The sequence below is a fragment of the Apus apus genome, chromosome 5 (genome assembly GCF_020740795.1).
Source record: "Apus apus isolate bApuApu2 chromosome 5, bApuApu2.pri.cur, whole genome shotgun sequence".
In the NCBI taxonomy this organism is placed as follows: domain Eukaryota; kingdom Metazoa; phylum Chordata; class Aves; order Apodiformes; family Apodidae; genus Apus; species Apus apus.
In genome coordinates, this window is record NC_067286.1 from 3933061 (window position 1) to 3960476 (window position 27416).

Consider the following 27416-nt stretch of genomic DNA (forward strand, 5'->3'; position numbering starts at 1 on the left):
TCTCCCTGCACTTTATTTCATTGGAACCGTTCTATGCTACATGAAATCAATATATTTTCAGTAGATTAAAAATATTTGAATAACAGGATAGGAAATGCCCCGTGTGAGGACTGACAGCTATTCCTGGGTTTGTTTTTTTCCGGATTTTCGTCGGGATTCTGTGAGGTTTATGGACTAACTAGTAGCGTCTCGTGTTGCGATCCAACCGGCTCTTTCCACCGGCGTTACAGGCTTTTAGCCTCTGAAAACTGTGGGGCTTTGTTGTATTTTAGCAGTGGAAATTTGCTTTCTGTGCAAAGGAGGAACCTCTGTGGGAATGAGCTCACTCTGCAGGGAAACAAAGGCGGGTGTGAGGCTCTTTCAGGCTATATCACAGCCCCGACTGCACTTGCTTTTTAGCACATAATATGCAGTTCTCGATCGCACTCCTGTGCAAATTTCTGCCGGCTTCCTGGGTTGTCTGAGCAAGGTTAGAAGATCTTTTTCCTTTTTACAGTTTCTTTCAAATAAACCTAATTTTAAAGGCTGGCATAAACCGGGATTCATTGGCACTGTGGTGCAGTTCTGCTAGGAAAAAACCTGCTTTCACACATCTCCGTATTACAAAGAATGAAGTAGTTCACTTGATTACGTGTCTATCTGTCTTATAAATCACTGCTGTGATAATGGCCATTGTTTTTCAGTGATTTAGCTTCCTGAGGGACAGTGCTCTGCCCTGTGATCTAATTAACACCTTTTATTGCCAAGTTCAGCTTTATTTTAAGACATACATCAGCAGGCTGTAATGCCTTCAGAAAGACAAATGTGGTGGTTTTCTCCTTTTTTTTTTTTTCTTTTCCCTGCTGGGAGAAGTGGGTGCAAGCATGAGCATTTTTTTTTTTTGTCTCCATGTGCTGAGCTGCAGCTGATACTGCTGTGAGAGGGGAGCAGTTCCCATGTGTGAAATCTGTTTCGCTGTGCACAGGTTTTTGCCTTGATCAATTTATGTGGAAGCTTTACAGTGAATTCTGAATGAGGAAGAACTTCAGCAGTGACTGTTAATTGCTTCAAGTCTTCATGAATATATATCACTTCTTCACTTGGTGCCTGCGTGTTTCTTGCTTGGAATTGCAGCCTTCAGACCTTAAAAGATTTGCATTAGTGGAGTTAAGGGTGTCAGGAGGGATTAAAACTAGAGTGGGAAGCGAGGGAGCCATATTTTACCTGCCAGCTGCTGGAGATTTTGGCTTTGTGGGTGTGTTGAGGAGTCACCTTTCCCTGGGTGAGCCTGCCCCGTGCTCCCAGCTGGCCTTTTGTGCTGGGGGACAAGTGGCCACAGGAGCAGGTGGGTCTGACCTTTAGAAAGCTCACTCGTCAGCAGGGAATTTAAATGCCTCTTGCATATTTTTGTTTCCATACTTCCCTTCATTCCTTTCCTTCCACGTTTTAGTTACATCAGTCCTGTAAGAATTTAGCTCATCTATTCGTTTTCTTCTTGGTGTGTAAGCCCGGTTTTCTTGTGTTTTGGATACTTGGTGAAGCAGGCTGCCAGGTCCCAGTGACTGCTGCTGCTGAGCTCCACCAGCCCGGCCCAGTGCTGGGGGATGTGCAGGTGGGAGAACAGAGGTCACGAACAGAGCTTTCAGTGAATGCCGGCCTGTTTGAGTTGTAACTTAAATAGTGCCTTTGTACAAGGTGGTGATGTGGTCCCAAAGGTGCCTGCTTTTGGGACAGAAGAAAGTATAAACTGTTAAGCAAGGCAGGAGAAAGAAGCAGGCACAATCTGGTGTTTGGTGATCCAAACTCTCCATCCCCTGGGCAGGGCACCTTCTCCACCTGCCTGGAGGAGGGAGGTGTTTGGGCTGAGGCATGGCCAGGAGGGAGTAGAAGGCATAATGCTGTGGTGATCCACACCTAGAGCTTTACCAGGGAACTCTTCCCTGTTTCCTCTGGGACCACCCATGGAAGCAATGCCAGCAGGTTTGGCTTGGCCTCCCTGGTTTTTGTTCAGGCCATTGCTGTCGCCTGCAGGCTGTACACCTCGCTGGGATTTATTTTCTGGAGAGCACCAGAGGCTTTGTACATAAACTAAGGTATTTGACTTTGATCAAAAGCCTTTTCTCAGCACTTCTTGCTGTCTCGGGGAGCTAAGTCATAACAGACAAAACATGTTTTTTACCTGATAGCAACTAAAATTTAGCACTGATCTTATTGTCCTATGAAGATACTGACTTTTCTTCCCAGCCTTCACTATTGCAAATCATTTGGAGTCACTGGAACTGCACAGAAGAGATCAGGGATGTGTATCAATCCCATGGCCTTCACAGCCAGTAGGTGAGGGTGTCCCTGGCCAAAGAGGGGCTCTCTGCACCCACTGTAGACTGCTCTACGACCTGCTTTATAAACACCAAGTCCTCAGCCACAGCAGTAAATGAGGGATACATTGGTCATGAGTCCAGGAAAAAAGGGTTGGGAGCTGGTTAGAGTTTTGTAAACTAAATTTTTCAGACCTAGCTAGGAGTTTGTGTTCCTCCAGCACCTGGGTCAAAGGCAGTGCCTTGCCCTGGTTTCTCACTTTTCCCTCAGGCTGTGCAGTGCTAGAGGAACCATTGTTGTGAACGTGGCCAAAAAAACAAGTTCCACCAGTCATGTATTTTACAGCTGAATACAGTTGTGCTGCCTGCTGCATTTAACGACTCCAGACAGTGAATGACTGAAGGGTCGTTGAGATAAATGTGTGGAGATTAAGAAGGTGCCCTTGGAATTTTTGCTTTGGAGCAGGAGTGATGAGTTTCAGAGAAAGTCCGATGGCTTTCATGAAGCATGAAGGTGTTTCAAATGGGAAACTCCCCAAAAGATTAACTGGGTTTAGCAGCTTCTATGTGTGTATGCTCAGCTGTGTTCACTTGAAGTTTGACAATGGCTTGGTCAAGTTCCTGGTCATATTTTAACCGACAAAATAAAATCCAGTGTAATTTTCATAAGGTTACTAGCACTGATATATATAAAAAGGATAAATGTGCAGCTTTCTACCTTACACAGATCTTTTCTTACCCAAACTTTTTTTTTTTTTTTTTCTGACACTAGTTGATGCTTTTCCTCTGTGAGCTTTTCTCTTTTAGAAATAGGTATTTTGAAATGTAAATCCTGAAACGTTATCTTGGGTGAGTTCTAAACAGAGCTTGACTGGAGAGCTGCGTTTCAGCTTGTTGGCTGGAAACCGAGTAGTCACTAGACTTGAAAACGGTCTGAATAGCTCACAGCACACTTTGAGCAGTTTAACTCTGCACCAAAAAATAAAAAATAAAAAAATAATAATAATAATAAAAAAAAAAGTCGTTAATAGGATTAGATTCTGCTCCAGAAGGAACAGCGGGAAATGGTCTCTGTTCCTTTTGCCTGGTTTACTTTTCACTTTTCGTGGTCTGGTTACAAAGTATTTCAAGGTAACAGTTGTGTCCCTGGGCTCCACCTTGGGTTAGAAACAAAGTGGCTTGTTTTAAAAGAGCTGTAATGAGATGTAATAAGAAGAGAGTAACTGAAAACGTGGAGAAGGTGGTTGACTAATAACCATGTAAAAGACATTAATTAAATTCGCTTCTCTTGAAGCAGGTTTTCCATCCATTCTTTTGCAAAGGTTTGTCACCTTTCATAGCATTTTGAAAGGAAAACCATGCAAGGATGGATGGTTTTTGGATTTTAGACACAATGATGTCAGTATCGTAGGAAATCCCAGAAGAAAACAGTGGAAACTGCAGTATTTACTATCTTGTTTATACCATGTTTACATTTTCCTGGCTTTCTTATTTTTCCTTCTAATTATTTGAAGATGCTGTGAAATTTCAATCATTTTACACTTTGACTTTTGGTTTTTTTTCCTCCTATCAAGTCATAAACAGTTAAATTTTTAGGTAGAAGAGGATAATTACCATGTTTCCACTTGAAATATTGTAGAGCCCCAAGGCCCTGTCTTGGACAAATGTATTTTTCAGCAGCTCATTGTAATTTTGGTTTTGACTGAAGATCCAGCAAAGTCAAAATCCACACCCACCCGGAGCCCGTTTTCAACCTTTAACAGTAGCTTTATTTAGTAGTAGTTTAACGACTCCTTTGCTTTGGACTTGGAAAGAGGAAAGATTTCCAGTGAGGGGGGGCTGTCATGGGCATCACGGGGATGGTCCAAGTTGACAAAGAAGAGCCAAGAGATTATGCAAGATGCAAAAGTGCTGATAGACTGTGGAAAAGTACAAGTCTGAGCCTAACGGGGCTTTGCAAACCTGTTTCAAAAAGCAGCTTTTAGTGGCTGACCTGATGCTCTACCTGGGCAGTCTCTAGTCGCAGTGTTTGGTGAGGAGATTGAGAGAAAGGTGCTTGATTTCAGAGAGAGCAGAAGACAACTTTGTGTGAGTTTTTTTGTGATGGTGTTGATGGTTTTAAAGTGGGAGGTGGTATCGTTTTCCTACATAATACAGTTTTAAGATTTTATTTTATTTTTTTAATTTTTATTTTTCAGTAACCAAAGTGAAGTTTCAGGTGATTGATCAAGTAGAGAAAGGGAAGCCCAAACATTTCAGGTTATGGTTGAGTAGACTTTTGCTGACATCAGAAAGTATTAATTGCACCAGCTAAATTACAAAGATGTTATCGTGGCTCTGGGAGCCAAGAACACAGTAATTAGGAGGGCTGTTAGATTCCCCATTCTGCTTCCCTGCTTTTGACTTCAACCATCAAGGCACTGGAGCAAGGTAAAAGTGAACTAATTTATGTGGAGGGCTTGGGATTGTTTCAAGAGCAATATGACAAGGGGATGCCTCAGTTTGTTAACTGATGCTGTCCCTTCCAGATGCTGCAGTCTTCACCCGTGTGCAGACGTGGAGCGTGTCCTATCCTGCTGGATGTTACTCCAAATAGGGTGTAATGGGCTGCTTGGGGGAAAGAGCTTTTAGTGTAATGAATCACTGACAGCTGGTTAAAGAGTGTATGTGTTTTAATTGCATTACTTCCTAGCAGTGTATGTTGTATGCTCATAAAGTTGCTTGCATTGGCACCTTAATTTTTGGAGTTCGTAGAATTCTACGCCCGTCTCGCGTTAAAACCGTCTCTAATGTTACTCCAAAGGACAGCACCAAGAATTGTTTGTGTAGATTTCTAAAATTATTTTACATTTCTTAAGATGTTGTTTTTTCTCTTACATCCTATTGTTCTAGCTAGAGACTGACCCCTCCCACCCCCTGCCGAAGTGAGTTTTTTCAATAAACCTAAAGCTGAGCTGCCTGGTTTTAGCTGACACAGCATCTTCCCTTGCCAGAGCAGCGGCACAAGGCTACATCGGCAGGGTCTCATCAGCATGCCTGCAGGAGCTGTGCTGTCTGGCTTCTGGCAGCCCAAATGATAGACATCTATCTTTGGACCTCAGAATGGCTAATCTGTTTTAATTCAGTAAACTTGAACATACAGAGCTGAAGTAGTTCATAGTTTCCATCATAACATGAAAGACTTAAAGCCTGTATATACTTAAGGGGAAGCCACAACCATCAATGTATTCGGGTGCATGTTTCTACCTTTGTCCTTAGGCACATGTCCCAGTTCAGAAGGGCACTTAAATATTTCCATAATGCCTTAGATTGCCCAACTAAAGTCAACAGGACTGGTTGCTGCCAGTAAAACTACTTATGATTAACATTAGACACATTCTTTAGATGCTGATGAACTGGGGCCTGTGATAGTTTAAGACTGACAAATGGTTGGAAATGTAGTGTTTCTGTAAACTCAAGATGAAGCTAAAAGTCACACAGATTTTTTTTGTTTGGGTTTGGTTTTTTTTGCCATTGCCACATCTCCATGAGAAGGAAATCAAACTGTTGAATATGGGAAACATTGGCATTGCTGATACTGTTATTAGAATTTCACTATAGGTTCAGAAATAGAAAATATGTTAGTTGCTACACAAAACTCTGGAAAATGAGGAACGGATTCCTGTATGCAGTTATTTGAATAACTGTTTTGTAACCTTACTTATAGACTGGTAAAATCTGGGAATTATAATTGCTTGGTGTTAGAGGTTTTGAAATAGAACTAAATATCAGCTGTAGGGCCTATTGTTAAAAACTGAAATTTGCAAGTAATATACTGTAACTTTCAATATGTTGTGTTATAATATTTAATTGCCTGCTCTTAAAAAAAAAAAAAAAAAGGTTATTCTAAGAAGTCTTTCAGTTCTTTTCTAAGTTTTCAATTTTCCATTCTAGTCCCTGGGGGGTGGGATGGGTGAGGGGGCTAGGAAGGAAAATATGATTATTTTTCCCCCCCCCCCACTCCCCTTTACATTCCTTGGATTTCTTTGTGTGGTCAGCACATAATTCATTCAGTTATAGTGAGGATGATTTTGGAAAATAGCAAATGAAACTGTAGTGTAGAATCTGGCTGGCTTTCTCAGACTCAACAGGTCTCAAATTATGTATGGAGTTTTATTTTAACATATATTTCTATTTTGCACTACAGTGGATTTCTCTTTAAAATTTTACAGGTGAAGGCAAATCTAGGAAAAAAAATAATCTTTGCTTTAAATTGTAGCATCACCAACACCACAGACCACGGCGATTCTTTCCCATCAAGAGAGCTGAAGTGTCTGGGGATTTAACAATTAGTGTTTGGAAAATCTTTCTGCAGAGCCAGGGCCTTGTCTGGAACTGGGACACTCCTGGAATTCAGCCAGAACTGGCAGGAGTGTTGTTTTTTGCAAATTGAAGGACACCAAATGAAGGGCCACCTCAAGGCTCCATGGAGAGGAGCCTGCAGCAGGGGTCACTGGTTGGTGCCAGCTCCTGGCCCTGCCCATCCCTGTCTTCTGCCAGCAGAGCAGTGTGGCTGAGCACTCCCAAATTTCCTGAAGGCAAAATTAATCTGACTTGCTGAAACCGTTGATCTGAGCTTCCCAGCTGGCCTTGTCTGCAGTGATACAGGGAGAACTGGCACAAAGGAGGGTGCTGGCAGATTGATGGGGACCATAACTGGGAACAAAGCAGTAGCAAAGAGCAGCTGCGAGCAATAACCCTCTCTGCAGGCACGCAGAGGAGCGTGTCCCTGTGGCCACTGCTGTTCCTGTGGTTCAGCAAATTGTGCTGCTGGTTAAGCTGTCCTCAATTTCCTCAAAGGCCATACATAGATATGGGTGAACAAAATATTCCCAAGTAAGCAAAAAGCAGTTAGAAATTATTAAAGCATCGTTAAAACCCTTCCAGTTCTGTGACATGGAGAAAAATGTAATGCTTTTCACTTCAAAGTTGCAGAAGGTTATGTAGTAGTAAGGCTATACAGTGAATCAATAGTGAAGCTACGAATAAAATTCAAGAAACCAGACCTACATTGCTTATATAGTTCAATTAATTAACATGCAATTCAATTTTAAACGCATATATTAAATATCCAGTCTATTGATTGGTGAATGGCTTCCACCCTGCAGTCAGAAAACTCACTGCGATTACTTTGTTCCGAGTTTGCAAAGCAGACAGAAATGCAGTATGGCAAGACCCAAAATATTAGGCTGTGGTGATAAATAGCTAGAGATCTGCCAGGAGATGAGCTTTTACCACTAGATTTTGCAAATGATCTATGGAATATGTATTTATGCATTTCCAGCAGTAGTTATCCCTCAGTGGGCTGAAATGTCTCTGCAGAGCTACTGGTGGGACAGTGTTCCAATCCCAGCTTCTTTGTTCTTGGAGATGGAGTGCTTTTAAGTTTATAAATCTCTTCCTTAAACAGCTTATTTTTAAGGGCATTTTAGGGGTTGAGCATCTGGCTTGACTTCTAGATCTCTTGGATTCTGTCCTGACACTCAGACTGCTTCAGGGTTGGGTGGGGTTTTTTTGGTGCTTTTCATATCCTGAGCTTCCAGTTACATGTTTCTCATTTACTAGAAAATATTGAAGATGTCACTCACTGGAATAAGGTAGTTCTGAATAGATGCTAATAGACCTCCTTAAAAAGGACGTGGTACAGCTCAGGAGGGTTATGTACCATCTGAACAACTAAACTTTCAATGATTAAAAATTCCTGATGCTTGTGATGCTGTTGGTGATAGTTCCAGATTGTTGCCCAGGTCAGTGTAACAACCAGATACAAAAGATTGCTTCAGGATGAGTTTTTTTCCTGTGAATTCAAGTATCATCTCTGCATTATGGCTCAGCAAGTCAGTTCTATGCCTACCTGGAGATGCCTTCTTGCCACCACCACCTTCCCCTGCTCTGGGACCAATTTCAGGGTCACTGAAAAGGCACCAATTTCCAGGGTCACTGTAAGGTTTGTTTGCTCATGCAGACTTCCAGTTGAGTCAGCAGGAGTTACATCGTTGATGCTACTGGTTTAATGATGGTATACATCAGGCTTTGTGGCAACCATGTGTGAATTCAGACTTGAAGTGCAGAGAAGATAAGGCAGGAGAATGAGCAGACCCTTTCCATTTGGCAGTCACAAGTAGGGTAAGGCTTGTAGAAAGAATACTTTTCTTTTTGAATGATGTTTTGTCTTTTGACCCTTGTTTTCTACCTTTGTTGTGCTTTCTTCTCCAGCTGGGATGACAGCAGCTCTGTCAGCAGTGGGATCAGTGACACCATAGATAACCTCAGTACTGATGATATTAACACTAGCTCCTCTATCAGCTCCTACGCCAACACACCTGCCTCCTCCCGCAAAAACTTAGACGCACAGGTAAGATTTCTGCTTTCACAAGTAACATTGGTATTTATTATTTTCTCTGCAGCAGGTACAATTGTTTTAAGTTGGATGAACTTGACCACACAGCCAGCCTTCAGTACAGGTGGCATCACTCAAAAGGCAATGTCAGGCAATAGTAACAACCTTATCATACGTGGCATGTATGAATATTTCCTCTATGCATTGAATCTGTGGCATCTTTGCTGTGGTGCTGTGGCAACAAATGGCTTCTGCCTCCCAAGCAGCAACAGCACTGCTGTACAGGAAACATGCATCAGTAGATGATTTTTTTTTTAATATATTTTTTTTAGCTCTAGAGAGAGTATGATGCTTTTTTCTTAAAGAATAGAATTGAATTAGGTCAACATGAAAGTTTACACGTCCATCGGAAATGTGAGCATGCTAAGCAAGTGAAATAGATTCTTTTAAGCTTCCAGGGCTGTGTGTTACTGCAGGCTTTCTAGTCTTGGCAGCATTTCACAGGAGGGTAAATTTTACATCTGTCGACAGCCTATGTGTATATTTTGTGCTCAGATACCACACATCCAAAGAGGGCAAAACAACTGAAGACATCCAAGTTTTTCACTCACCACAGAGTTCATGTACGGAGATTTGCAGTAATATAAACTGCTCTTTTCTTCCCAAAAATGTATAGAATTTGTTTGGAAAAGTGCAGGACTAAGCTTTGGTCTTTGTATACCCACCTACCTGAGGGATTCAGCAGTTGTGTCAAAGCAGCAGAGATGCAGAGACTTGGCATTGCAGCAGGTAGAGGAAAGGGATGTAGGTATGACCTTCTCCTCCTGATTCTTCCCTCTTTAATTATTCTCCAGTCCTTTACATGACTGGACCTTCAATCTGGTTTTAATATCAGTTTTAATGTAGATGTGTGGTTGCTGTGAAGTGTTGCTCTGCCTACAGGACTGTGGTGCAAGCATATATTACTCTTTGTTCCCTTGCCACGAGGTGCATGTTTGAGCCTACATTAAAGATTTCCAGTTAGCCCCTGGTTGTGTATCAGCAATTGCATGTGTGCTCAAAACTGCTAGTACAAGTCCTGTACAAGTTGAGAGGAGTTAAGATCTATGAAGGGTGTTTTGCAGTATGTAACTGAGTAACACAGACAACTAGAAGTACTTCTTTGACACTTGTTGCTGCCTCAGCATTGTAATACTGTTGGAAAAACAGGAAGAAAAAGGGAGATGTGGCTAAACATTAACCTGAGGAAAAAATATAGAAACTCGATTGACTACTATCTTTTGATGGATCAGATTCTTGGAAGCACCTCTGAGAGATCAAAATCTGTGTTGATGAACTCCTCTTCCTCCCCCACAACTCCTGCAGTACCCAAGAGAGTGCAGACTTACACCAGCAGAAAAGCATCTGAAGCTTGTACAGACAGTAGAACAAGGTCATTAGAAGAGGAAGCTGGGAGCTAAGACATACAAGTTGTGTTTGCAGTTCTTTTATATGTGTCTCTGACCTGCTTCTCTCCTCAGTTTTCATGGCTGACAATATTTATTCTGGGTATTACTGTTATCTGCAAATTACTATCCATGAAATACTTTGCTTTAATTTGAACAGAATATCCTAACCTTGTCAACAAAAGTAATGAAGATAGTTGGGAGTCACGGAACCATGTGTAACTTGTTGATTTTTTGCTTCCCAAGCCAGTTCTCACAGCTCACAAAACAGCAAATGCTGCATATATGCCTGTTCTCTCTTACCTGGAGTACTGTATGATGGCCTGTGCCAGGTTTACCTTCCCTTGCCTGGTGAACCACAAAGGACTGGCAGACATCTGCAGGGGATGTGGACTTTTCTTCTCAAAGTATCCACTGCTTTGGTTTGCCTAAACAGTAGCACTTAACTTTTAAGCTGCTGTGATTCTGCCGTATCTTTTTTGAGGGGGTACAGCAGATGGATTTCAGGTAATTAAAGAGGGAGCTTGAAGCTAATACATGTGCAATGGGGAGTCCAGACAAATAATTCAGCAACATCAAAGGGAGAGAGCCCTAGCATGTCAGTGTCTGCCAATAAAATCAGGAACTTACGCAGTTACCTCTCTGCAAAGGAAGAGACACGTTTGCAGCAGGAAAAAAATCCCTGCTGAGAAATTGGTTTTCAGAGGTGCTGAGTACCCTGTGCTCCAGAAGCTGTAGTTTCTCTAGCTTTGAGAAGCAGATGGCAGGTGTGGCTCCCACCTCATGCTCGCTGTGTCTTGCCATGACCTCCAGTAAACAATATTCCCACTTTCACCCACTCTGGGCCTTGGAGGCGGGTGGAGTTTCAGCTGCGATCCCCAAGCCAGGTTTCACCATGTTTTGGTTTTGATTCCTTAGTCATGTTTCTGTGCTGTTCTCAGTGTTTACCATTAAATAGAAACATCTCTGGCCAGAGGGCTTCAAGGGGAGGTGTGCAGGATTTCAAAGGCTATGGAAAAACTTTGGCTGTGGGTGTAGTAGTGGAATGAAATGGAAGAAAGCAAAGATAGAGGATGTCATGTCATGCCAGTCTCTCAGTTGCAGCTGTACTAGCCTTATAGGTGGAAAGGAGGGGAAATGGAAGGTACAGGAATATTTCATAGACAACCAAAATTAGAATAAGCCCTTTACTAGCCAATAAGTGTATTTTTTGCTCCTCAACATTAGCAGTATAAACACACAATTCCAGACAAGGTACTTGAAGCAAGATAGTGATGAGAGCACGTGAGGGGTGATGTTCAGGTGGTTTCGTAAGTCAATTGTTGCTTCTTGCCTGAGCTCTCTTCCAAGACCTGTAAACTTAGGAGATATTTGCATGAAATGATGATTTTAGAGAAACACAGGAAATAGAAACAGTCACACTGTGAAATTATTGCATACCTACAGGTGGTCATAAAGAGAAAGGTAACCATCCCCAAACCTTGCAGCCGTACAAAAAGATGGAAGTGAGAAAGCAGTTTCACTAAGTCTGTGCTGAGTTGCCCTCTTTGAATGGAGAGGCAGGGAAACAACATTTGCATAGCATGAGGAAAACACAACAGGAAAATGATATCTAAATCCATAAATCAGCAAATGTTTTTTAGTCTAATGGCCCAATACACAGACAAGTAACCCAGGCCCCAACTATTTCAGGTGACTGAGGAAAGACTGTTTTGATGTGTGGTGTCAGATTTCACATACTGATTGCTTAGACTATTTTTTCAGGCTTTTAAAACAAAAAGAAGTTACAATAAAAAGCAGAGGAAATTAAACCACAACCCTCTTAGATTCTATAATGTTAATGGTGTGATCCGGTAAGAAAAAAAGACATAAACTTATGACATAGTTTAGGGACTTAAAAGTAAACATAGCATTTTACTGAAAGTGTGGTTAAATAATCATGAGCCCTCTCCTTCCCTGTGCTGTGCTTTTCTGATTATCCAAAGGTAGTAAAAAGTTGTAGGCTTTTTAATGCTTTGGAGTATTTAAAATAGTTTCCTTTTAAGTGAGGTTACCATTTGACTACTACACATTTCTGAGCACATTCATCTTCTGCTGAGGCTGCAGGGACAAGATGGCACTCAACGTCTTGCCAAAATTCACCAATTCTTACTTTAGAGATTCATGGTCGAGTGTTAAGTGGGCAGTCTCTTTTGTGGCATTGTGATGGTTGGAGAGCACTTCACCTATGATTTTTTTACCTTGTGAGGGTCAAATATGTGGATATTTGATTTGTGCCTGATCACAAAATAGTTGGTTGTGGTGGTACAAAATTTGCCCAAATTGATCAACAGCATTGTACGGGAGGCATAGAATTCTTCAAAAGTAACAATCAGCAATAGAAAATATGAATGTATGGGAAATATATTATATATGTAGGATAACAGATTTAATTTAAGCATTTCTGAGAATCTGGCAATGGCTTGTTAATGAGAAAATTCTATATTTGATATTGATCTTTGCAAAATTCTCCATAAAGGACTGGCAGCACAGTCAATCTTTGCAAAGGCTTGGGAAAAACCATTTGCTGGAGTTGAATATAAATTAAAAAATAAGGTAATTTGTGTATTAAAGTCAGACTTGAGCACTGTGAGAACATTGTTGGGGATTCCTTTTTCTTCAGTTCTTGGGTGTCCTTCCAATACGTTAGATCAGAATGAACAGCATTCCACATCTTCAAATCTGTTCCAAAAGCTGCCTCCTCATGCTTTGGAGATCAGATTGCCAGACAAGAGATAGGAAAGCAGCAAGAACAAAGGAAAGCTGGCTTCACAGGTTTGAAAGGTTTTTTTGGCATTGCAGTAAAAGGGTCCATCAGAAACTTGAGACGGAGGATTATAAATGTCATGGAGCTGAATATGTCCTTTATAAATCAAGTGCTTTTCTTGTCATTATTTTTTTTTTCCTTTTCTTTGTTCTAAGGGTCATGGCTGTCATGTTTTTGTGTATTTTTCTGTGGCATAATAAAAAAAAAAGTCATTGCTGGGGTTAATTTCTTGCTGTGACATTTCCTTATCAAAGGCACATTAAGTTTGTTGGTACTTCGAGGTGACTGCCGAGTTGATTAATCAGTTTGATGCTTCTCATTTGTGAAGCTTCTTAAATGAAAGGCGTGCTCTGAAGGATGTGTTACAATTCCTTATCTGTCCTAGACTGATGCAGAAAAGCATTCCCAGGTTGAGCGGAATTCCTTGTGGTCCGGGGATGAAGTCAAGAAATCAGACGGAGGATCCGATAGCGGCATAAAAATGGAGCCAGGATCTAAATGGAGGCGGAATCCCTCTGATGTGTCGGATGAGTCTGATAAAAGCACTTCTGGTAGGAAGAACACTGTTATTTCACAGACGGGCTCCTGGCGACGGGGCATGTCAGCTCAGGTTGGCATTACCACACCAAGGACTAAACCTTCAACCACCTCAGGCACATTAAAGACACCTGGAACAGGTGAGAGAAGGAGTAAGATATAAACAAGCCAAAAAGTGTGTTCAGTATGAAAACAGTTTTAAGAGTTTCCCAGGCAGAACCTGAACTTCAGGTAATCCTGTCTTTAGTTTTAGGTATTGTTTTAACCTATGCAGCATCTCATATGTCCACATTTGTACTTCTGTTCATCTGAAAATGCATATTTTAGATTAGAACTCTGTGAAAGTTGTTTTTGTGACAACTCTAGTCTTAAGCCAAGCATATTTATTTGGCATAGTATTGCTATATGAAGAGTAAATAATGATATTTCAGCTTTTGAAGTCATGGTTAACTTTAAGAACGTACAGTATGTGTGGTTGAGTTTTGTTTTTTTTCTCCATACTAACCCAGCATGTTAATTTATACTAAACGCTACTTGGTTCTGGATTTTCTTATAAACTTATTAGAGGTTTTAGCACTTGAAGATGTGTGAATGAAAAATTACTGAATTTGCATAATCAAGTAACATAAGTTAATACCTCTCCTCTTACTTGATCATGTACACAACTGTACATGAAAGAGTTGAACATGGATACTTTCATGAACAATGCCTGTTAGGAAAATTATACTAATGACCTAACACTACCTCTGTCTAGTGATTAAAAAAAGATGAATGTGTGGCAGGTACAGAGAGGAACTTTTTTTTTTCTTATCTGTCACTATTTCCTAAGACTGTTCTGCTTTTCATATCTATGAAGGCAAACACACCCCATACTTTCTCTGGCAGGTCTGCATGTATAACTCGCTAGAATGGCTTGTAAGTTCAGTGCGAACTGGATCATGATTTTGAACCCCACTCTGGTGGCTAACACGCTTTTGCTTTTCATGCTGCTTTGAGTTTCATCATTTGCTTGATGTTTTCTAGTCATTAAATATTAGAATTCTTTTTCTATTTTTGTAGGGAAAACTGATGACGCCAAGGTATCAGAAAAGGGTAGACTATCTCCTAAAGCTGGACATGTTAAACGTTCCCCATCAGATGCAGGACGCAGCAGTGGTGATGAATCCAAAAAGCTTCCCACAAGTAACTCTAGAGCAACTGCTGCTAATGCTAATACATTTGGATTTAAGAAACAGAGCGGGTCAGCTGTAGGCATGACTATAATCACTGCCAGTGGGGCAACTATCACCAGTAGATCGGCCACCCTGGGAAAAATCCCAAAGTCATCTGGACTCATGGGTCGGACCACTGGTCGGAAGACTAGTGTTGATGGCTCACAGAACCAGGATGATGGCTACTTAGCACTTAGCGCCCGAACTAATCTCCAGTATCGTAGTTTACCCCGGCCCAGTAAATCCAGTAGCAGAAGTGGAGCTGGGAATAGATCTAGCACCAGTAGCATAGACTCCAACATAAGCAGCAAGTCAGCCGGGCTGCCTGTCCCTAAAATGAGAGAGCCTACCAAGGTAATCCTTGGAAACTCTCTGCCAGGATTAGTCAATCAGACTGATAAAGAGAAAGGGATTTCGTCTGACAACGAAAGCGTGGCCTCATGTAATTCTGTTAAAGTGAACCCTGCATCACAGACTGCTTCTAGTGGAGCTCAGAGCACCCACCAGCAAGGAGCCAAGTACCCCGATGTGGCCTCTCCCACTTTGCGCAGGTAGGCAACAAATCCGTTGATTGTGCAATGATGTTAGTCGGAGCTGAATGATCAGGACTCTTCGAGCCAGGCCTGGCTGTGTTTCGTGGAGCACTTACTCTTTAGTGTCCTACATCAAGGTCTTTGTATTGACATTTGATTTCGCACAAACAGGTTGGCCAGTGACAGCAGCAAAAATTGAACATCTGGAAAAAACAACTGTCTGGCAGAAAGTCAATTCTGGCAATTGTCATATGAATCTCTTCCTAGCAAAAGTCATACCTGAAGGCTTTAGCCATGCAGATATTGCAGGAATAAGGAGTTTTCTTATCTGAAGGTTACTGAAGAGTTCTTGCACCAATTTATATGTAACAAACCTGGAAATACTCCAATGGTGGATCAAACTATACATTGACAACTGGAGAGTTATTTCAGGCTTTCATTATGACAGATGCATCATTTGACATATGTCATATGTAGACTCACATGCCCAACCCAAACCAGTCTTTCAGTTGTGTCATTAGACCAGTGTGTTGCAAGACTCAACATCTGGTTATTCGACTGTAGAAGAACACTAAGTAAAGTTACCGAGCTGGGTTGAATTTTCTGATTTGAATACGTATTTAAACAAAAATCTTATCTGTCTTTTGTTTCTTCACCACTGCCCTACACGTGATTTTAACATTAATATTGAGCTGGTCAGGGATTAATTTGTTGATGCAGTGTGCCTCGAAGCCTTGAGATTGGTGAGAGGTTCTGCTAATACTCTTTTTCAATTTAATTTGACATGAGTAGCTTGTCTGTTTCAATGTGGTGTTTTGCATTTCATTTTGTCTTGACGCCCATAATACCCATACAGTTATGCTACATCATCCTGCTTCCAGTGATGTGAGAAAGCCACATTCCATCTGAAACACCAGTGCAAGCATAATGGCTGTGATGGCAGCTTAGGCTAATGCTGTAAAGACTTGTAAACTGTTCCTTTTAAGATGAGTGCTTTTATTTGAGGAGCATCTGCAAAGATAATTCAAGATATTTCATTTATTTTGATCCCAGTTATCATTAGATGTCCTTTAGAACACGTAATTTTCATCAATGAATCCTTAAAAAGAAAACCTCCAATGGACCTTTTGTTTCCGTAGCATACCCCATGAGAAATGCAGATTTTCAGTGTTGCAAGCCTCAGGTAGATTAATCTTGAGATTTGACTGGAAACTTTTTTTTGATTACTAGAAAACCACCTCACTAGCCATGTAATTGAATTACTGCATTAGCAGTGCATGAAACTTGAAGAAGACATTCAGGCTCAATTTAACTATTCCCTCATTTTGATTTGCAATTTCACTCTTGAATTTTCACCAGACTGTCTAAATAGTCACATATTGTAATGCATCAGAGTTGAATTTGGCCTCATCTGGTTATTACTGATATTTGGGATGACAATTAGGATTTTTTTAGCTTAATTTTCATTGTTGAGATGAGTTGCACACGTTGGTTTTTTGGATATTGCCTTTCAGCCTCGTATTTTTTTAAATATTATGTCATAAATTAAAATTCATACCTTTGTAATGATCTAGATTTACCTGCAAGTCTGTGAACATACATAACTTCTATGGTGTTGTAAACAGTGAAATTCTTTAATTCTGCAGTGGGGGCCATGACTGTCTTTGCTCTCTCAGTAGTCCCTTTGGCTCCCGTATTACTTATCCAGCATGACTCTTAAGTGAAACCATCATTTATGTTGATATATTTTATTATTACATGGGGTCTTAATGCTCTGTAGTATTTAATACTCAGGTCTTCTGTTAGTGGGAGACGTGCATGACCCAAGAGCCAGCTCAGACATGTCAGTGTCCTGTCAATAACAGTGGATTGGAGTGAGACATCCTTCCTTGGTAGGGGATGTCCTTCCTTGTAGGGATTATGTCCTCCAGAATTAATCTCTGTACTGATGTGACTGTCTTGCCGGGTTGGATTGTCTCTGGGCTGCTCTCCAGGCCACATCCTCTTCCGAACATGTTTGTTGTGAGGTTGTGGTTTTGACTGGACGCTGCCTTTAATAGCAGCTTTTTTCTGTTTGGGCCACAGTGCAGCATCCTTGCAGTTGTGTTAGAGGTGCTGTGAAACAGTTTCAGGAGGACTGCATAGTTTAAAAACAGCTTGTAAGATTGTTTTGTAGGTGGTTGGGGTTTTTTTAAGCTCTAGGTTCCTACCTCTTGAGAGTACAGTCCCCCCAGTACAATTGAAGTGGTGGTCTGCAATGTTGTAGGAGCCAGGAATACCATGCAGGTAGTGCTGCTGAAGGTCATTGTGGTATGGTTTGACATTTATCTTCATGCTTGCTCTAATAACATTAACTTTAAATAAAACCTAGACTCTAAATGTCTCTAAATCCCTGTAGGAAAGGGTTTGATCATGCAGACTGACTTGTCTAAGTCAGCGTCTCCTAATCAGCGAGGTGTGGTGTCCAGGTGTACCAAGTTTACCAGCACTGTGCTAGTTTGTGAATGTCTGTCTACAGCAGGTGCTGGAGGATCACGGCACAGAGCAGTGCTGGATTATGAGACAGGTCTAGGTTGGCATCTAAGCCTGATCCAGCAGTGCTGCCCAGGTGCTTTGTGGCAGGTATGCAACAGCAACCATCCCATTGAGTTGTGTTCCAGAAGACAATATGGCTGTATTTTAGCTTTGTGAAAGTATTATTTGATGATTCAGAGAAGAATCACCTATGATAGGTTTGAAACTATCATAATTCTCTCTGGACTTAAGTGAAGATTGTGTGAGCATGGAGAGATACATAAATTGATAGTTGTGTATGTCCAGTCCAGAATAATTTACTTAATGTTGGTTTTCGGAAGCTAAGATGGTATGTGGTCTAGATAGAAAAGATCCTCATATTTAATATTCCATGTTACCTATTTTTCATGTTGTCTTTTTTTGCAGACTTTTTGGTGGCAAACCTAGTAAACAAGTTCCCATCACAACAGCTGAAAATATGAAAAATTCCGTGGTCATCTCCAATCCTCACGCTACTATGAACCAGCAGGGTAACCTTGATTCACCATCTGGCAGCGGGATGCTGAGCAGTGGGGGCAGCAGTCCTTTGTACAGTAAAAACACAGATATGAACCAGTCTCCACTAGCTTCTAGCCCCAGTTCTGCACATTCAGCTCCTTCCAACAGTTTGACATGGGGAACCAACGCAAGTAGCTCGTCTGCTGTTAGCAAGGATGGCATTGGATATCAGTCTGTCAGCAGTCTCCATACCAGCTGTGAATCCATTGATATCTCTCTGAGCAGTGGAGGAGGGCTGAGCCATAATTCCTCCAGTGGCTTGATTCCAGCCTCTAAAGATGATTCTCTGACTCCCTTTGTTCGAACCAACAGTGTTAAGACTACGTTGTCTGAAAGGTGAGCGGGTTTTTCTCTCATTTCCATGAAGCTTGTATGTACTCAAATGTGAATGAAGTCCTGGCAGCAGCAACAAACACTGCTGATGTAAGTCGAGCTGTGCTTCTTACGAGATAATGCTGAATGGTTATTATCAGAATGTAAAAAAAGCCATTCCAGGCAAGGAGCTCAGTTTAGAGCAAGAGGATGAGTTCAGGAGAGGTTTTTGATTTGCTGTGGCAGTCAATGTGGCAGCTTCCCTTGCTACCATATTCTATCTAATATTTGAATTTTGCACCATATGTTATCCTTCCAAAGTTGATCTGATAGTCATATTCAGGAAAACCTCCAGCTTTGCTATCATTTTCATTTGAGAAACCAGCTATTTCTTTTTTCACTTCTTGTCTGTAATGTTTGCCAAACTTTTAACCTGGAGGTCATGCTGAAAAGTGAAGTCCCTGTCTCCCCAGGCACTTGATCCCTCCTCAGCCTCTCCCTGCTGCCCTGTCCCATCTCCAGCTGCTCACGTGTTTCGGCATTTATATGAATGCTTTGTGAACCTGACTGTGAGATGGATCCAACAGAAAAAGATCACCTGAATTGTATTTCAGATGGATCAGTTCCCCAGCTCCTTACATGATTAGATTCATTAGTATCTGTGTGGACACAGAGTAGGAACTGGGAACGGGCAGAGCAGGGAGGAGAGAATGGCACTGCTTTTCCAGCATCAGAGCTGTATTAATGGCACGTCGAGCCAACACTGGGATAAATCAGACAATGCCTTGCAGTGCATGCTCCCCCAATGACCTTTTGTAGAAGGCAGTAGTACCTCTACAAGCATTGGAAACCAGCTATATCCTGATGTGTAATTATGCAGCCAGGCAGCAAAATGTTTGTAGTTGCATCTGAATGGAGAAAGTTACCACTGAATATAATGTTCTGATAGGTTGGGTTTCTGTTTGTATTTTATGATAACTCCTTTCTGTTCTCTCCTCGTTCCATTCTAATACTCCTTCTCTTGTTTTCTGTCTTGTTGGACTGATTCTTCTAGCCCTCTTTCTTCCCCTGCCGCTAGCCCCAAATTCTGCCGCAATACTTTGCCCAGGAGACAGGACAGGTAATGCCTGTCTCAGGACAGGAGTATGCACAAGGCTGTAGGTTTTGTTGCCCATCTTGGTGAAGCAAATTGTTTTGTGCCAGACTGTGCTCAGTTGAGTCCTCTGCTGTGTTCATTGTTCAGGTGTGAACTGACACAAAGACATGCCAGTGAGAGTCCCCTCAAACACCCCATCTACCTACCTAACTCAATCTGGAGAATGGCCTATGGCAGAGTTGGCATGCTTTTGGGGTTGCTCTTGGTATCTTTTTTTTCCTCTTCATTTCTTTTGCCAAAGGCAATTTGAAAGTCTTGCCATTTTTTTTTTTTCCTAACGATCTAAACTCTCACTAGCATTTCAGCATTCCTCTGGCATGCTGCTTTTCCCCACTGCCTTTCAGGCCTGTCTTTTTTGTCGTGAAGTCCCCGTGTCGTTCAGTGTCTCGTCAGTCTTTTATTGCAGTTTGGCTCTGAGTGTTTTTGCAGGCACTGGGGTACATCCATCCTTGTAAAGATGAGTGCTAAAGTTAGGAGAAGGTAACCCAGATCCAAACACTCTAGCTCACTTTTGCTCACTGCTGTAATTTTAGTTGCTAACATGCTGTAATTTAGCTATAAGGATTGTCATTAAATTAATTCATTTAAACATGTGGATATTTTCTTTGAAAACAAATTAACAGACTCTGCTGAGTTACAAGTTCATTGTTTGCGAAAACATAAACTTAAATATTTGGGTTTTGGACAGCTGATAGGCTCATTTTACTTAGCTAATGGAATTTAAGTTAAGATTTGAAAATTTAAACTGTCTGGGCTCAATGCTTTTACTGCTATACATTGCAGCTGCATTACAGTAATTAGCTGCATTCCCTGAATGGTGTCTGCTGAAAGGAATGACAGGAAGGTGGCTTGGACTTGAAGATTCTCATCAGTTTTCACAGTCTACCTCACGCCTGCTGAAAAGCATATTTTTAAGCATCCCTTTGACATTTAAAGAGCCATTTTTGTTCATTGTGGGTCGGAGAAATAGCAAAACCACATTGTGAACAGATGAGGTTCATTGGCATGGTACCAGATGCATGTTTGTGCAAATCCACACCTAGGTGAAGAGGTTTTTGCATGTTTCTCTAGGAAGGCCCCAGCACCTTTTCCTCTGAAAAGGTGATGCAGATGTTTGTACGTCCTCGTCCTGATCTTTTCCCTTCCCTTTTTGTTCTTCTCTGAAGTTCTTTTCTTTTAACTTTTCTGCAGCGACCCACATCTTGATAGGAACACTTTGCCTAAGAAGGGACTCAGGTATTGGTGTTTCCACATGGTTTAACAGCTTTTGTGGTGGCTTTGGAGTTTGCTTTGTGTTTCTGTGTGGCTGGTGGTGATGGCAGTTTGCAAGAGGTGGCAACAGCTTTCTTTCTTTCATTCTTCCTGTCTTTCATCCTCATAGAAGGTCATTGACCACTGTGCTTTTTTTCATCCAGTGGCTTCTCCGCTTGAGCAAGAATTGTGGCTTTTGCTGGCTGAACTGCTGAAAAGCATCTCATAAACCATCACGGGGCTTGACTTGAAAACAATAATTTGGCAGCTTCTATGGCTGTTACAAGGAATGACTTGAGATCATTTTCACCCCGGGAACGTTCATGTTGATACACAAATAGAAAATATTTTCAATATGCCAAACCTTCTGGGATGAGAATGGACATTAATTAAAAAAAAAAAAAATATTCTTCAGAATACCTAAATATTTAGAGCTCTTAAAGATAATTTCTACTGTTCTAGAAAAGAACAACAACAACAAAATAATCCCCAAGTAAACTTTTGGCAATTGTCTTCTCGTATGTTTTGTGTATCTGTAAGATTGTGACTTTTATAATATTAAAAAACTGCACCAAAAAAGATTTTCCCATTGATACAAGCAATTCCAGAAAGATTATCAACATTAGATGTATTAATTAAATGCTTTAAGTGTTACAGAGCTTACAGATGATACCCCAGATAATTTCGAAAACTGCAGCTTCAAACATTGCTTAGTGCAGCTTCAGAAATTGCTTGGTCCAGCTTCTGGGATCACTGAGTTGATGCCTTGAATTTGCAGCTGCAGTTTATTTATTCTGTGCTATCCACATTGTTCTTCACAGCAGCTTTGTCCCATGAAGCCAAGTGCTAGAAGCCTTTTTTTAAAATAGCTTTGTGTTTAAAATGTTTCTGTGGTTCTCAAGTATGTCCCTAATAAATAGACTCGTTTTTAAGACGGAAACATTTCAGTGCTGAAGAGGTAGGTATTAATGCTGAAAAAAAAATTAAAATCCTTAGTGTGTGAAATCACTGCTTAAAGCCCTTTTCTTAATTAACTGATACGTGTGCAAAGTTTCAGAGTTGCAGATAGTCAGAGACTATTACTGAAATGTTGAGGCATGAGCAGCAGAATGGATGCATTTTTGGAAAGTAGTTTGAGTTTTTACAGTGTCGATGATTGTATTGTTCACACTGGTTTAAATTAGCCTTCATAAGTGATATCTCGCTGTAGAGTAGTTGGAGGGAATCTAATCAATTAAATAGATAATGTCAACTAAGAATAAGCTCCAAGTGTTTAGTTTTTGGAAGGAGAGCTAGTAACTCATAAATATTTCTCAAAAGCAGGTGGCTTCAGACACTGAATTCCATCAGCAGACGAGTGTTTCCATGATGCTCTTTCTGTTGATACCTGCACCCTATCACGTATTTCTCACAACACCTCTGGTAACGTTCCTATTTTTCAGGCATGTACAGAAGCAGCTTGAGAACTTTTGCTTAAGCTGAAGCCAGCGGGTGTTTGGCTGTTGATGTTGGCACGGGCAACGTTTCCGCTATTTTCTTTACCTTCAGAAAAGGCTAAACACAGTCTCCTCTAGGATGATTTAATGCTATTAGTTGTGAACTCAATGGGATACACCTCCACAGGCCTTAATATTAATGTCTCTGGAATATGAAGTATTAGGTCACAACTTGTTTCAAAATGTGTTAGTGCCTCTGTTGACTTTAATTTGGTTGTAATATAACAAAAAAAGCCAGCTAGGCTTAGCAATGCACCAAAATATTAAAATAGTGATAGAATTCTGGCATACCCTGAGGAAGTGAAAGGATTTCTAAATTATGGCTTTATTTTTTAATCTTACATACATAATACGAGGTGTATTTTATTCTACAGGCTACAGTGCACAAATTCTATCTGTAGCTTTGTGTTCACTACTAGTTTGGTCACTACTGAAGCTGTAGGAGAGGAGTTTTGGGTTTGTTTTTTTTTTATTCCAAACAGAAGTAAAATGAATTAGGAACAGCTTAGAACAGCTTGAAACAGCTCCTTAATTCAGAATTGTATTTGATTTATATAATTTTAATCCTAAAATTTAATTTGAGAGTTTTTCCATCTTTCTTTCCCTCTCTTCTTCCCCAAGTCTTGTGACATTTCATGGTTGGGTTTTGTTGTTTTTTTTTTTATTGTAAGTAAACGTTGCAGTTCATTTTGAAAAAAACTGCTTGTTTTTGCAGGTATACTCCATCCTCCCAGCTCCGTAATCAAGAAGATGCAAAAGAATGGCTACGGTCCCATTCAGCAGGAGGGCTTCAGGATACTGCTGCCAATTCTCCATTTTCATCTGGATCCAGCATAACATCACCCTCTGGAACTAGATTTAACTTCTCGCAGCTTGGTGAATAATTATCTGTTTGGATAATCGTAGCCATACTTTATGTGTCTTGAAAATTACACAATATAATTTTCTTTCAGCAGCTCCAAGTCCCAGGTTCAACCTGGAGAAGCACTTTCACTGATATGAGTGTGACTAATTAGCATTATTATCTCATATGCCCAAAGGTGGCAAAATTGCAGTAACTCTTTGAAAATACTTCTCTGGGAGTAATTGGGTGTCTTAATAAAAACTGTGAGCTATTCAGCAGAGCTATTTGTTGATACCACACATTGGTGTGTTTCAAGGACATTGCCTACCTGTTTAGTAATATGGCTTTAAAACCCAAGCATATTACTCCCTAAATGTGCCAGTCTCGTCAGCCTGAGATGGTTTGTCTTTGTATAGAATTATAGAATCTTTTTGGCTGGAAAAGACCTTTAAGGTCATCAAGTCCAACTGTTCAGCTAGTACACTGCCAAGTCTGCCACTACACCACGTCCCTCAGCACCACATCTACGTGTCTGTATTTGTCGAGTGGTTTGTTGGGAAATCACGCAAAGCTCAGTCTGAAATAATATATAAAAGGCTTTTAAGTCAGAGAAAATGCCATTCCTTCACTTAATTACATTGATGAGAGTAAACACTTTTTAAATGAAGCAAACAATAACTAAGTTGATTGACAGGATCCGTAAGACTTTGCAGATTTTAGCTGGCCATATCAGCAGTTAAAATAAACTAATTTAAAGTGATAATGCTCGTTTCTGGTATGAAGATTAAATATTGCTTAGTTGCTTTTGCAAGTTGATAATGTATATAAATCAATGCTAACAGTATATATATTGTCTTTAAGTTAAGTGGCATTTGGAAGGTACTATGACAGACATCTTCTGTTTCTTTTTGACTTTCAGAAGCCCCTCTCATCTTTTCCAGAATAACAAATAATATGCAAAATAGTTAAGACAGTTCTTGCATCATGTGAATTTGCAGTAGCTCAGTCACTTATTTCTTGTTCAGTTTTGAGTTGCAGCAGTGACACTCTAGAGCTTTTCATTGAGTGAGCTGGAAAGAAACACTAAATAAACAGCTTTAAATAAACCACCGCTTCACAAAATTTCAGCTGAGTATATACACAGTGTAGTTACACTGCCAACAGCTAGCAGACAGTCATGAAAGTTCATGAAAGGGCTTTAATGGTTAAAAAAAAAAAGAAAAGGTGTAGCCCAGAATGTTAACTCTTCATGGAGAATATTGAAGATTACTTACAGTAAACTTCAAAAGCTATTTGGCCACAAGCAATAAATAACAAAAAAGGAAAATGTTTCTTTGTGTTCTTAAGAGAAGAGCTTGGAGGCATTGGAGTCAAGGGAGGTCAATGTGTTTAATTTAATAGCAAATATTGGTAGGAAAGTTGAGCACATTTAAACTGAAATATTGCACTTCCTACAACAGTCTGTATCAGGTGGTGATGCATGTAGAAACGGGCAATGACAGCACACCAGGAGGAACCTGCCAGTTGCACAGCAATTTTGTTGTTCTCTTTCTTCCACAGATCAACTAGCTCTTAGTAAATAGCAGGTATAATTTTAGCACAAAAGCTCTTTTAAAAATGTGAAACTGGAGTAGACATTTTGTACTCTAAACGCTGGCTGGGAGAGTATTGGCTTTTGAGGCAAAAGTGATAATTCTCAGGACTTCATAGTGGAAAGAAGCAATTCTGAAAGACACAACTGTTAGGAAACTAAAGCTCTTATAATTAGTGACTTAAATGCATAGAAAATACTGTTTTCTGAGAACTTGAAGGCTTTGAAAGATAGTTCATAAGGCCTGTTCTGTATAGGCAAAATACTAGTTTAAATTCCATAGGGCATTTTAGTCCTTTTTGAGGAAGGACTCCTCCAAATTAAATGAGGGTTAATTAGTTCATGCCCACAAGGTGCTAGTGAGTTGACTGAGCTTGTCTGTGGAAGCACAGACATAGCGTGTTTAAAATGTCCTTATTTATTTGACTTTTCTTATTCACTAGCTTGATTTGCATCCCTCCTATTTGGATTTATTGAATTTAGAATAATGACAAAGCCTGGAAAAGATGACCAAAAAAATCATGTCTTCAAGAAAGACCAAAAAAAAATAATTTTTTTTGTAATTGCAGAAAAAATTGGTATGAAAATTTGTGGTCATGCAAAATAAATTGGTGTTTATTCTTCACTTTGCAGCAAGCCCAACCACTGCAGCCCAGATGAGTCTGTCAAATCCCACCATGCTACGGACCCACAGCCTGTCCAACGCAGACGGGCCCTATGACCCCTACAGCGACACGCGCTTCAGGAACAGCTCCATGTCCTTGGATGAGAAAAGCAGGACAATGAGCCGCTCTGGCTCTTTCCGTGATGGCTTTGAAGAAGGTCAGCAAAGTGTGTGGTGGTGCTGGAAATGGGAGGAGATGGGATTTTCACATCAACCAAGTAGAAATGTGGTGCTTTCTAGTTCAAGCACACGGGTAATTTCAGAGCACGGTTCTTTCTGCATGGAGCTCTCACTGTTAGATAAATCTTTAGTCCTGGTCGTCATCATTCTGATATTCACTCAGTGATTCTTCTGACTGGACATAGGAAAGCATGTGAGTGTTGTACCTAGACCATCACTGATCAAGAAATTGTTTAAAACACCTTGTGCTTCATTTTTAATGATCTCAGAATTACTCTAGTTCATGCTTAGAGTTAGCATATTAAAGTGTTTGCTTGAATAAGATTGTTCTTCTGAACCTGGGCCTCCACGCTTCCCTTGGTAGTATAAAAAATTGTCATCAGTCAGACTGTTGTTTCTATCCCAGGTAATTTTTCCAGTACTTAATCTTTATTCAAATTGTCTGTACTTTTTATTTCTGCTGAATGTCTTTCACAGAAGGGACCTGGGTAGTTCTTCAAAACATCTAGGCTCTTCTTTTTAATTCCTTGTTGCCTTTTCAAACACGTAATCGTACCTGACAAAAGAAGCCCATGTAAATATCAGAAGAAAAAGTCATTTACTTATAAATAAATATTTGTTTTGGTTGCTGCTGCTGAAGTGACCATGTGTCTGCAGCAGGTGAGCACACCTTAAAACCCTCAAGTGTTGCACTTTGAGAACTCAAGTGTGGAGTGAGCTCTGGCTGTGGTTCATAGGAAGGTCATAGGAAGCTCTTTCAACATTAGCTCCCTGAGTCTTACATCTCCTTTCTGGCAAGGATTAGGAGCTTTTTGGCTATGAAGTGCAGGTCACACAAGCCCTCGCTGGTTTGCTTCCTCCACTGCCGAGGACCTACACTTACTCAGCAGTTAATATCAGTGCCCTGTTGCGGCTGCTCTGCTAGAGCTGGGCCTGTGAGGACCCAAACTTAAGTGCCTGTTGGGATCTTTAAGAGACAAGAAATGCCCTCCTGGAGATGCTGCTTACCTGATCAGTTTTCTGCTGTTGGAAGAGGTACAGAATTCACAGCGGCTGTTGATCTGGGAAGATTCAGGGCATTCATTATTGAATTTAGCCAGTCTAACTCCAGTACATTTAATTGTATTTTAGAGGCTCATGGCTCAGGATCTTCTTTAGGAGTTGAAAATTATTAGAATAAGGCTGTAGGGCTGAAAACTGTGTCACGGCAGGAATTAACCTTTTTGTTTATGCCTTGCTCTCAGACAGCTAGGTGATCATGAGCAGTCAAAGATTGCCAGTGCTTATCAGTGGAATTCCATTCTGTGATGAATACTCCTGCTCTTACTACAGATTTTCTTAATATAATCTGTGAAGGAATTTAAGTCACTGCACCTGTGTTGTACATAGATGAGTTGCTGAAGGAGCCACTACAGAAAAACTTGTTCAGGTTCTACTGAAGACATCCTCAAAAAATTGCAACCTTAAGTCTTTAAAGTGTGCTCAAGATTGCAGCAAATCCACTTTCACATGTTGAAGGTTAAACTAGTTTAGAAATTCTTGTCCAGTAGAGAGGCTTGTTTGGAAGGATATTAAATAAGTATTAAATATTAGAGGATGAACCATTTAAACAAAAGGAAAAAGGAAGAGTCACATGAAATGTTTC

The 27416-nt window shown here is 40.6% G+C and overlaps 1 protein-coding gene across 3 annotated transcripts in view; it reads left to right on the forward strand.

Moving 5' to 3' along the window:
- Positions 1 to 27416, forward strand: part of NAV2 (neuron navigator 2) — a 222954-nt gene that overhangs the window by 160863 nt on the left and 34675 nt on the right. For 2 of the 3 annotated variants that reach the window (XM_051621396.1, XM_051621397.1), the window contains 8 exons: positions 8550 to 8688; positions 13310 to 13601; positions 14521 to 15223; positions 18146 to 18613; positions 19644 to 19709; positions 20937 to 20981; positions 23208 to 23368; positions 25561 to 25749. In XM_051621396.1, the coding sequence (XP_051477356.1) occupies positions 8550 to 8688; positions 13310 to 13601; positions 14521 to 15223; positions 18146 to 18613; positions 19644 to 19709; positions 20937 to 20981; positions 23208 to 23368; positions 25561 to 25749 (2063 nt within the window). The remainder of the gene's footprint in view (positions 1 to 8549; positions 8689 to 13309; positions 13602 to 14520; positions 15224 to 18145; positions 18614 to 19643; positions 19710 to 20936; positions 20982 to 23207; positions 23369 to 25560; positions 25750 to 27416) is intronic. The other variant, XM_051621398.1, reaches the window with a different exon arrangement.